Source organism: Desmodus rotundus, chromosome 4 (genome assembly GCF_022682495.2).
Source record: "Desmodus rotundus isolate HL8 chromosome 4, HLdesRot8A.1, whole genome shotgun sequence".
Lineage (NCBI taxonomy): Eukaryota > Metazoa > Chordata > Mammalia > Chiroptera > Phyllostomidae > Desmodus > Desmodus rotundus.
Window position 1 is genome coordinate 18,546,454 of NC_071390.1, and position 12,476 is coordinate 18,558,929.

Consider the following 12,476-nt stretch of genomic DNA (forward strand, 5'->3'; position numbering starts at 1 on the left):
AGCAAACGCAGTGATGGACAAACTGGGTGTAAACAGGCACCAAGGCAAAAATGTCTACAGCTACAAGTCTTAGATAAAGACAGAAAAATAGAGTTCTCCAGAGATGACATTTCCCAAGGAGCAAAACTAATAATCTAGCACCTATTTGGAACCAAGGGTACATGGCCGAGGAATTGGCCGCAGGAGCATCCCTGGGACTGATTGGTGATGAGGAGGAGGAGCTGGACAGGCGTGTCTAAGTAAACAACCAGGCAGGTGCTTCCACCTTATGAGAAGAACCTACTCACAGACAAACCAGCTTGAGGGACACGGAAACTCACTGGGAACCAAGGAGGGGTTCCATTAAGCTGAAACAGAGCTCTGATCTATCACCAAAAACTTCCTCAAATAGTTTACCCAGGGGAAGCCCATGACATTAAGAAATAAAATGGGTACTACAACATAGAGATAAAAGAAAATAGTGCAAGAATTATAAAATAATACAGCAAAATAATGGAAGAAAATGGGCAGAAGAAATGAATAGCAGATATAGGACCAAAAAAACGCTTCCAAGGACCAACTGAAAATTGTGAACATACAGCTATGACTAAAGATAATCCGTACAATGAGATCATCTCTCCAAGAGAAGAGTTCAAAGCAGAAATACGAGAGCTTGGGAGAGATATGTTGAGACAACAAAACATGATAAACTATGAGCTGGCAAAAATCAGGAAAGGAGTCAAACGACAGCAGCAAAAAAGGCAAAGAGGAGCCTGGACACTGCCACCCATTCACGGATAATGTGGGCAAGACTGGTTTTTTCCAATCTCATTTTGCTCAGAGAACTCAAACAGATTAGAAGGGAAAAAAATGACGGCTCTCCTTTGTCTGTCCTGTCTATTGTACACATCCTCCCAAGAGTCCGGAAGGGAGAGAATCAAAACAGTGAAACAGAAATAAAGTATATATTTCAAAATATAAGTCACAGAAATTTTTGAGAAATTAAAAAGTAAGGAACATACGGAAGCAACCCAAGTGCCCATCAATAGACAAGTGAATGAAAAAGCTGTGGTACATAAATGCAATGGAATATCACTTGGTGATAAAAAAAAAAAAAGAATGAAATCTTACCATTTGCAACAGCAAGGACGGACCTAGAGGGTATTACACTGAGTGAAATAAGTCAGCCATAGAAAGGCAAATAGCATATGACTTCACTTATGTGTAGAATCGAAAGGGCAAAATAAATGAGAAAACAAAGCAGAGGCAGACTCATAGTTGCAGAGAGCAGTGTGATGGTTGCCAGAGGGGCGGGGGGTTGTGGGCTGGGTACGAAAGGTGAAGGGATTAAGTACTAATCGGTAGTTACAAACAGAGAATATAGTGAATAATATTGTAATAACTATGCATCGTACCGGGTGGGTCCTGGAAATATGGGGGGAGGATCATTTTGTAACGAATATGTTTGTCTAACCCCTGTGCTGTACACCTGAAACTAGTACAAAATAGTGTTGAATGTAAACTGTAATTGAAAAATAAAATTTAAAAAAAGTGAAGAGTATTTGAACCAATATTCCAGGAGGAAGAATTGACGGTATGAACAACATAAAACATGAACTAATAAAGTATATAAAATAATTGATGGTCACCATTGAACACACTTACCTATAAAACCAAAATAAAAATAAATACAGGAATGATGATTCAGAGCAAAATGTAAATGCTCTAAATAATTTAATTAAAAAACTGGTGTTGGATAGATAGAAGGGAGAGAGTGGGAAGTCATAAAGACATGCTATTTTTTCCTACCTTTGTTCAGAGCCTCATAAAATATTTAAGTCTAACAGAATTATACTTTAAGGTATAAAAGAGAATAATACTAGAAGATAATAATCCAGCAAAATTTTGTGGTGGAAGAACTAAAGCAAGAAGGGAGGAAATAGAAATTCATGGAAATACACTAATTTTATAATTGCTCACAAGGGGAAATCAATAGATTTATCCAAAAAGATTTGCCATGTTATATAAAGTTATGTTCATAAAGCTAAGTAATAGAGCAAATATTCAGATTATCAAAGAATCCTATATGTGGGAAAGAAGGAAAACAGTCCACATGATGAGTTTTTTAAGCAATTATAACTAAAAACTAAGCATACACAGTCAGAATGAAGACATACCTCTCATACCAATCAGTGCAAATGGCTAAACTCACCTAAGAGAAGGAAAGCGCACTTTAATGAAATTCTGATGACCAACCAACTTCCATTTATATGACAGTTTGTGTAATTGTTTATCTGCCACCTACTGCACGATTTGTTTCAATCTTATCCGATGGATAGTTTCAAATAATAGCATTCAATCTGTATTTATTTGATGATTAATAAAATTCAATGTTTTCTTAAGAGTATTGGCCTTTTGCATTACTTGGTGGTGCATTGCTATTTCATTGTTTCTCGTCTCTTTGATAATTAAATAAAAAATTCTTTAAAACAGATTTTGAGGCCTGTGGGATCTACCGCCCTATGACTTTCCGTTGTTATCTCTAAACTCTCCTTCTGGATCTCGTTTCTTACTTCCTTCTCATCTCCCTGAACTCCAAAAAGGAGAGTGTCCCATAGCCCAATCTTCCGATTGTCTCTGTTCTCTCTACTTGCTCCCTTGGTGACTTCAATTTTGTGGTTCAAAAATGTCGGCAACATGCTGACACCCTTCCAATTTTAATCCACAGCCCCGACCACTCCTGCTTCTATATCCAGTCTCAAATTTCTACCTGCTTACCCCACATCTCCATGAGGGGCTCAGAGGGGCTCAGGGCCCAACACACCCTCTGAGTGCTGACTGCTGCCGCCCTATCCCTGGTTTACCACCTAATGAGGCCTTCCCAGGTCATCCCAAATAAAATAGCAATACCAAAAGACACCCAACATTCAGTCCTTCATTTATTTTTACCCATATCATTGTCACCACCTGATATATTTTATAGTTAGATATATAGATGACCATACAGGATAGACAGACAGAGAGAGAGCACACACATAACATTGTTTTGGTGCTTTACAGATATAATTCACAATTGCAATCCTCCCAGTGATCTTTGAAGTGGAAACTGCAATTATCCCCTATTTGTAGAGGAGTCAGATGAGGCGCGGCTCAAGGTCGTGCAGCTAAGTGTGGCAAGCCAAGTTCAGAATACATGCTGGTCATCAATCTCCAAACTACACTATGCCTTACAGTCTTTCAGAGAGATAGATGATAGATAGATAGATGATAGATAGATAATCTATACATATTTTTCCTGTCTTCCACTAGAATCTATATGCCACTAAAGCAAGACCTTTATTGTGTTTAGTATTTTAACCCCACCACCTAGAACAAGGGGTCTAGAACATAGTAGGCAGTCAATAAAACTATATTGAATAATAAGAACTCATATCTTTTTCAAAGAAAATAAAATATGCTGCTGATTAAAGAAAAATCTTCTATTGGTTTCCACTATAATGAAAAACAATGTTTCAAAATAGAAAAAAATCTGGATATCCGCCTGCACAGTTATAGAAAACTTTGTGCAATACAAGGAAAAATGAAACCAAAAAAATCTGAACATTTTAAATTCTAAGTGATGCTTCCCAGAAATAATTCCGCCATGTTCATCACTATATGCAGTATTGGCATTAAGAAAAGTACAATTGGATTAGTAAATTTATAAATCATCCCAGTATTTCTACCTTAAGAAAATAGAGAGAAAGCAATAATAAAGCCTTAAACCAGGGCCACAGTAATGGGAATGGAATAAAAGGAAGCACTTAAGAAATAACTAATGGTGATACTAGCAGAGGTCATGGGCTCATTTAATTTGGTGACATACAGTGACTTTCAGGTTTCTACTTTAAGTAACTTGGTCAAACGTAGTGCCACCAATGTGTCAGGTTCAAGGGGGTTGTGTTGAATTTATTTTACCTGTGGCTGAGGTGACTATTAGATAAACAGATCTGCAGTACATGGTAGAGGTCGCAGCTCGTTAACTTCAGAGCCATAAGAACAAGGAGACGATGCTCCAAACCATGAGAAGTCCTGGGCCACGAGTGCTGGGTGCAAAGAGAAACTGGCCACGGGAAGAAAGCTTGGGAACACCAAGAGTAGTGCCTCATACTGTCTACCTTGCATTGTATGCACTGTATGTGTTCAAAAACTACTTTTGAATAAAGGAATGATAGTGCCAATGACCTACCAATATTTAGGAAAAATTGCCCAGGATTCTGCCTTTTAATCAAGCGATGAAACAGTGACATATAAGCCACAAAGACCTCTCTTTTATGATCTCTTTCAAGCTGATTTTTGAGTGGCTGGCTACTTTTCCTGCATTTTACTAGGACCTCAAAAATCCATGCAACTAATTTGCAAAAAGAAGTAACTGCTACATCCATAATCCATCAATCCAACAGGTAGCCACTGAGCACCCTTGATTTGCAAAGATACCTTGTTAGGGTAGGGACAAGGATGAGGAGTAAATTGTGTGTATGAAATACGGTCCCCATCCTCAGAGAGTATAAAATGCAATTTGGAAAGAAGGAGACAAATAAATCTATTAAGATCTAAGTAACAACTCCTGATTCAGGGAGATTCCAAAGTTCAAATTTCCTGAAGGAAACAGTTTGTACCAAGTATTTGCCACACACACACTCACACACAAAGTCACTCACTCAGTAGACTGTCATCTTTTGTTTTGTCCCTCATTTTTAATCTATTTTGCATCTCCTTCCAGTAAAACTCCAAACCTAAAACAAGGCTTCCTTTGCCCATCTAAAAATGTGAGTCCCGTTTTTAGGTAAGCTCTCTGAGAGTCAGAGTTCTTGGAGTAATGGACTTTGGACTTGGACATCTGAAGGGGTAGTCGGCACTGAAAGGGGAAGGAAAGATTTAGTGTGCTCTGGATCTTTCCAGAATAAAAATACTAGTAATGCCTAATTTCTAGAAGATTCTCATTGGCAAGTTTAGACAAGACACTTTGATAAATTAAACTTCACTGTCATTAGAGACTTGACTGTAAGTAACCTCAATCCCCAGCTCAAGTCCCAGTCATTTAAAAACCCCTTCAGTATAATCAAAAAGCAACTCAAGTAAGGGATTCAATGGGCCAGTACAGTCCCCTGTAAACGATACTGACCCACAGTGCCTTCATCTTTCACCAGAAGTCGGAGGCCTCCCCAAGGGGCCAGGTTACCAAAGTCAAAAGAGGGACATCCCCCTCAGGAAAACCATCCTCATGTTTCTAGCAAGCAGCTGACTTCACCTACCTTTCCTCCCGCTACCAATGACAGCACTTTCTGTACTCACCTGAATGAAGATGTATTCATCCTGGACGACCAGGGAACTGATGTCAATGGAGCGAGCAAAAGGCCCACTCCGAGTGGTCTCGGCGCATTCCTGGATCCTGCAGGTGAGGTAGCGAGCATCTGCAATGGGAGGGTGGAGCGACAGTCACAGGGGAAATGGTGAGCAAAGCTCTCCTCAGCCCAAGAAGCTCTGTCTCATGGGAAATTAGTGATGGCATTGAAAAAAAACAGTGAGATTTCATTTTCCTGTCCACAAAATGTGTAATAATATTTTTTTTAAATATCAAAATCTAGTTAAGGCAAGGGTGTAGGGAAAGAGTTAATCCTACATTCTTCTGGCAAAACAGTAAACTGGTATAGCTTTTCTTGATAACCAATGTGCAATACGAATCTATCAGAATTTTAAACGCACATCTTACAACAGCAATTCTAATTCCAGGGGTATTTTCCTAGAGAAATACTCCTATATCTTCACAAAGAGGCAAGGGCAGTTGTTCATGGCGGCGTTGTTCATAGCACTCAAAGACTGGAAACAGGCAAAGTGGCTAGGGCTTAAGGAACCTTTAAATCAACCAAAGTCCATGTATAAGAGAGTACGCTGGTGCGTTGCCATGTTGATTTCTCCAAGATGTACTGTTCCGCGACCTTTTACAAAATTATTTAATACTATGTATTGTGTGAACCAATTTATGTCGAAAACCCTTATCTTTACGAATATATTGGTTTGCGCCATAACTACCTAGAAAGAAGAATATGTACAAAAATGAGCTATGATTACTTTGGGGGAAAGAAATGAACTAAAGGAGAGTTCGTTCCAGTGCAGTGTTTGAATTTTATATTAGGTACATCTTCATTATTTTTACAAAGAGCATAATATTTACTTATTACTTATGTAAAATTTAGAAAACTCGTATAATTACTTATAAAATCTCAGCCTCTGAACTTGTCTCAGTCACCACAAAAAATCACAGCAGCAGCTGTGGCTGAACAGGCAACCCTTGGCTCTCAAAGCGCCCTGCTTACTATGACTGCGGGGTCATCCCAGGAAGACAATCCATTTAGCTCATTGTTCCTTAATGAAAAACTACAGGTGAGTCTCTTTGAAGAAACTAGTGTATTCATTTGTTTTAAAATAGTTATTATTCATTTAATGGTGTTGGAAAATAATAAATGGTCAAAATGAAAAGTAGGGATTGTTTTAGGGTCCAACACAGGGTGTCTTTGTTTACCATCTAAAACCACCCGCATTACCACAGGTATCTAATGAGACTGTCCCCTTGGATAATGTGCACAGGTGTGCATAGATTTCAGAGGCTACAATGAAAGGGGTAATAGGTAGCAGAAATAAAGGCAAAATGTTAAAAAAATAAAATGCATTTTTTTAAAAAGCATACTTTCAATTATCCCTAACTTGATCTTTCATTAATTACTTTACTGTTGGATTCACCAAGGACTTTTTGCGTGCATGCGACGTATTGGATGTTGTTTAGGTTTCAGGAATATGACAGTGAACGAGACAAAAATTTTCTCTTCTAAAAGGGCCTGCTGTCCAGGAGGGGGCTTACTCACATTATTTGTAGCTAACTACTATATACATTGATTTATAAATGATGCTAATTTAACAGTGAAACATATTTTGGTAGAAAATGAATTCATCACATGCTCTCTCTCTGCTTTTCAAACGTCCAAATTTGAACAAAGTCTATTTGCTATGGTATCCATAATCCAAACACGACAAATATTGATTTCATTTTCTCCATCAGCAGTTTTATCATCTGCCCAATAGCTCAAGTCTCTTAACTTTATCTTTCTCTCACATGTCATACAATCCAGCTGGTTCCTAGCCTTGAAGATTCTGGGCCGGAAGTGCATCCACAGTCTCTCTTTCCTCTTTGATCCCTGCCACTTGCCTGGGACAAGCCCTCCTCATCTGTGCTGCCTGTAGCACCCTTTTCACAGCTAGTATTCCTGTGCATGATGGACTGGAACCCGGACTGACCTGAGGCAAAGAGCCCAAGTCACCTCTGAAACCTAAACCTGAGCTATACCCTCCGGACTTTAATCCACCAACAGTTCTGAGTGCCCAGGGACAAAGCCCAAGCAGCTTTCTATGCAACAGAAGGCCTTTTACAACCACTCTAATAAAATCAAGTGCTGGAGGAGCCAGGCAAATAATGTATATGAGTAAAATAGGCTGGGGTCAGTGGCACATGACCTTGGTGTCAGGGACACTGAGGAGCAGTGGAGACTGCAGTAAAATGCCCAGCACTTGCCTCTTGAAGGTGGAGCTGCTTCTCAGCATCAGTTCATCATTGACATGCAGAAATAAGAAGTTCTGAGTTTCCAAATAAAGCTAACATGCCCTATTAATTTATGCAAATTTTCCTGATTTAAAAAAAAATGACAGTGAATTTAAAGCTAAGATAGGACACAGGCCAAACAAAACAGGCGTATAGTCCAAACAAGTTCTGGAAGCCACTGTACCCATCTCTACTCTGTAATTTGATTCCCAACTTATCTCTCCAGAAAGGAGACACCCTCTCCCCCCATTCCCTGACCCCTTAGCAAGACCAGCTTGTTGACCACTTTGTAAGTACAGTCTGCACATCTTTTCCTCTTTGTCTCTGTTCACCAAGGAAACCAAGAGTGCCTGGCTTGCCTCTTCTGGCTGAGCAGACAGGGGAAGGCAGGCAGCCCAGCTGTGCCTTGGAGCACATGGCCTGCCTGCTCACTGGGCATTTTCTTGGACCCACACAACATAAGTAATTTGCTCTTAGAATAAAGCACTAAAACCCCAGTGAAAAGCTGCAGTAAACACATGTAAAGAAACCACAAGTGTTGACATGACAACCTGCTTCTTTCTCACCAGCCAGTACCTCAGAAAGCTCCTTACTCTGGTATAGTCAAAGGTGGCTCAGGTGGCCATCTGCTCATCCCCCCTACAGGCTCATTTTCCCCTATTTATGATTCACTCTGCCATTTGGACACTATGAAAAAAGAATCAAGTGTATTCAAAGCCAACCCCAACAAAATCAACACTTACCTAAACCTTGGCCCATGGCAGGTGGGCTATTGTGCCAAACTCATCCCACTTTTTAGCTATCTCCCTGCCTGCTATCTCCCAGCATGCAACAAAAAGTCCTATTTAACCTTTTTCCCTTTTAGGGAAAGTCCTATTTCCCTTTTAGGACTAAAATGAGTCCTTGAAATCCATGTAAAGTTCAGGGTCCTTGCAGTCTTTAGGTGGACTCACGTACTAGAAATCTCAATGCTTTTATTTTTCAAAACACAGATATGATAACAAGTGCTACAACACCCACGCCTGGTGAGAACCCAAAGTGGGGGCTTGGGGAGAGCGAATCTGCGGGCATCTGGGGCCACCAGGGAGAAGTGACTGAGAGTTGCAGGGGGCTTTGGGTGTCAAAGGTGAGCAGAGAACACCATTTGCTCAAGTCTTTAATCTGCAAAAAAGTCTCAATTTTGGATTTTAGGCATTATCTCCAAATGAGCCTGGATATAGTCATTAATGATTCCATGATGAAACAGAAAGAAGATATATTTATTATATATCTTGAAGTCTCCAAATAAGCTTCTAACAACTGTGCCCTTTTCATTCTTTTTTTTTTTAATCAGATTTTTTTTTATCAGATGCCTGATAAAATGGAAGAGGTCCAGATATCTTGAGGATACTGTGGTGTTTGAGAGCAAGACCTCTGAAGCTAGATGCCCTGAGTCTGAATCCTGGATTTGCTCCTCGCTGCAAACCTTGGCCAAGCAGCAGCGCTGCTCTTCATCTGTGAGGTGCACACAAATCAGTGTGTGCCTCTGAGGGCTGTCATCTGGATTATGTAAGATTATGTATGAAAAACGCTCAGTACGTTGTTGCACAAATTTTAAAAGATCAATAAATGTTAGCTCTTTTTTATTATTATGAAAGAACGAAGGGGATTTAAGACCCAGCATCTCTCATACATTCAATTAATAACAAGCGATGTTTTATTTCATTGTGGAAAATCAAAAGACCATGATTCTACTAGCCTAGATTCTACTAGCAAAATCATACTCTCAATTTATATCACTGTTTAGTTGCTTTAATTGTAATGGCTGATCAGACAAAGAAAAAAAGAGGGGGAGTCTGAGCTGGAATAAATAATCCAGGACGACTTGAAGGAGAAGGCAGCCCTTGTCTTTAGCCTGGACGGAGAAGTGTGCTTTGGGAGGAGGAAATTCCTAGAAAAGGAGGTGCAAACTGCACGTGGAGGAGCAGGTGGGCAAAGCTCCTTGAAGGCACTATATAATTACCTGTGGACTTTGACTAGTGCTTATTCTTGAGCTTCCATTTTCTCTCCTCTCCTTTAAAACCTCCTCAAATGGAAGACTAGAAAGAATACATTGGGTGAAGAGCTCATTTGCATATCCCTGTGGGAGAACCAGGGAGTGACTTCCCAAATGTCTGAAAGTCACATCACCCCTCATGATTAATGTGTTTCTAAATGTCAAATGTCTTTCTAATGTATTTCTAAGATCTGGGGCAGACTACTGAAAGCCAAAGGCTTTGCTCCCTGCACTGTGGATAGAGAGATCTGTTTGATAACTTTAGCAATACTGGGCCCTGTTTCAGCTAGCTCTACTGTTCGCAGGACCTTTAGGGAAGGTGGTGCCATCTCCCTAGTGTGTCGAGCCTCCACTTTCTCACCTGGCAGATGGACCAATGTTGGGAACTGCCCTGCCTGGTTTCAGAGGCTGTAACCCCCCATGGTTAAGGCTGAGTCAGAGTTGGGACCATAAGCTACTAAGGAGACAAAGCTTATCTCCCTGGCCGGTGTGCCACCTCTGTCCACTTCACCCTCCTTGGCCCTGAGCTTGACCAGTTAGCCAATGACGGGTAAGAATCCTCAAGGGAGGATCAACCTAAGACAGGCTCTGGTCACCAGGAATAAGCTCGCAGGGAACGACTGGGGAGCTGTGGAAAAAGGGGGTGATGGACCCTCGCCCCTCGGCTTTGAAATAGCCTGAGTCCTTATTCTGTCTGCAAGAAGTCTCCTAATCTCTTGGCTGCCTTACTTCCCTTGCCTGACTTAAGCCTGAAACAATGACAGAGGGCAGTGCAGTCCTGTTCTGGGAGGGGCGGATTCCCTGGGGAATCAGGCCTAAGAAAAATACATACATTCCTGTGAAACCTACTTAATTTGTACCCTCAGCTTAAAAGATAAGGGTCCAGACCTGAGATGAGTCTGGCGCCTAAAGTTTTATGGCCCTCTAACTAATTGGCTGTAACTCAGAATAAGCCCTCAAAGTTCTCTGTAAATCATATACTGTTTAACCCTTACTGGCTGACAATGATTGATGAGCTTTATCTGTATTCCTGTGCGAATGAACCCAATAAAAGCCCATGGAGGGAAAGGCTCTAGGCCCTCCTCCTTTGAGAGATCGGCCACCTCTCCTCCCAAGCAGATCATGTCTTGGTAGACTTATTCTTCATCCATGGCGGACGGGGGGCTGCGTTAAAGCTCCCCAACAGACCAACAGTCATATTACGGAGAGAAGGGGTGGCCTCAGACTGACTGATTCACTTCTTTTGTATTGGCTCAAGGTATATAGAAAAGCTGCAGGTGTCAGACACTCCCTGAGGTTCCAGAAAGAAGGGAGAATAAGACAGGTTCTTGCCCTCAGAAGAATCCCAGGCCAATAACAGAAATGGGATATTCATAAGTAGACATGTTTTGGGGTCTGTGCTGGACAGAGGATGCCCAGAGAACTGGGGAATGTGGAGCGAGAGAATGAAGGAGATAAAGTGGCATCCTTAAGCTTCTTTTCTTCCTAAGGTATTGCATTTCTGCTAGTTTTGTAAAGCTTAGGGTGGCAGCTTCTGTCTCTCCCCATTCAGCAGGGCAAGCTTCTCATCTACCTACATCAACACGTTTAACCATGAAGTAGATAGAGCATTTCTCATTGTGCCAAATCTTCCCCAAAGGATCATCTCCTTAGAAACAGGAATCAAGTCTTAGAAATCTGTTTCTATCCTCAGGCTGACTTTATAAATACTGGGTAAATAGCATTGAATTGCATTCAAAGCCTAGACATTTTTATGTTGAATTATATTGTGACTAGTGATTATGTTTTGCCTTTGAGATTATTAAATATTCAAACTATCCTACATATCTTGTCTCTCATCACCTAACAAAAAATTTCCCATGACTCCTTCAAATACCATCTTTTTAGGTAATATTCATAAGGTCAAAAATTGAAAAAGGGAATTAAAATTGTGAACAAAAGTTCTTCAGGTTTTCTCTTAGATAAATACCCAGGAGCTATTTATTTTAAATAAGAACATAAACTCTTAAATGCAAACAAGTAAAAAACACATTCCAGGGAACTATGAAGTTATTTAGCTTCCAAAGCCTCCTTCTCATTGACCTGGGAATGGGGCTAACCTGCTTGTAGGCACAGCGCAAAAAATGGCATTGACATTGCTGCAGGTGCCTACTACAGCACTCGAGACTTGGGAGAATCTAAAAACAAACAAAATCCACAAACAAACAAACAAAGTAACTTCTATTCCTTCCTATTGTGTTTATGGGTTTAAAGTCTTTGTAAAACTTCTAATCGCCCATTGGAGAATTCTAGTGTTGTGCCTTCTCATGATTCGGGGGTAGTGGTGGTCGGCAGAGTGATAAACACATAGAAATCACAGTAACTTTGACAATCTTAGGACTCCTGATACTCTATTGAGGGCTCTTCCCACTCTACTTGTCAAATAAACTGATCTTGAATATGATGACGAGGTGATGATGATGATGGTGGTGGTGATGATGATGACAATAATAACATTTTTTTTAATGCTCACTCTGTGTTCTCTGGTGTTGCAGGAAATACAAGCATTAACTGATCATTGCAAGAATGTAAAATTCATTGCAAGATCCCCATATGGAGTTATTATTATTATCATCCCCGTTACATAGATGAGAAAACTAAAGCCAGAACAATGAAGTAATTTGCCTGAATCCCACCATTCTAGAAAGTGACAGAGCTGGGACCTGTGCTAGAATCACCTGAATAACTATCTCCACAACAAGGTAGAAGCTCATTGAGGGCAGAGATGATAGCACCTTCACCTGCGTGTCCCCCCAGTATCAGCATATGTAGATTATAAATAAATATTGG

The 12,476-nt window shown here is 40.5% G+C and overlaps 1 protein-coding gene across 1 annotated transcript in view; it reads right to left on the bottom strand.

The window, feature by feature from the left end:
- Positions 1-12,476, bottom strand: part of SORCS3 (sortilin related VPS10 domain containing receptor 3) — a 545,108-nt gene that overhangs the window by 136,414 nt on the left and 396,218 nt on the right. Inside the window, exon 7 of the mRNA XM_024555801.3 lies at positions 5,314-5,432. Coding sequence (XP_024411569.3) covers positions 5,314-5,432 — 119 coding nt within the window. The remainder of the gene's footprint in view (positions 1-5,313; positions 5,433-12,476) is intronic.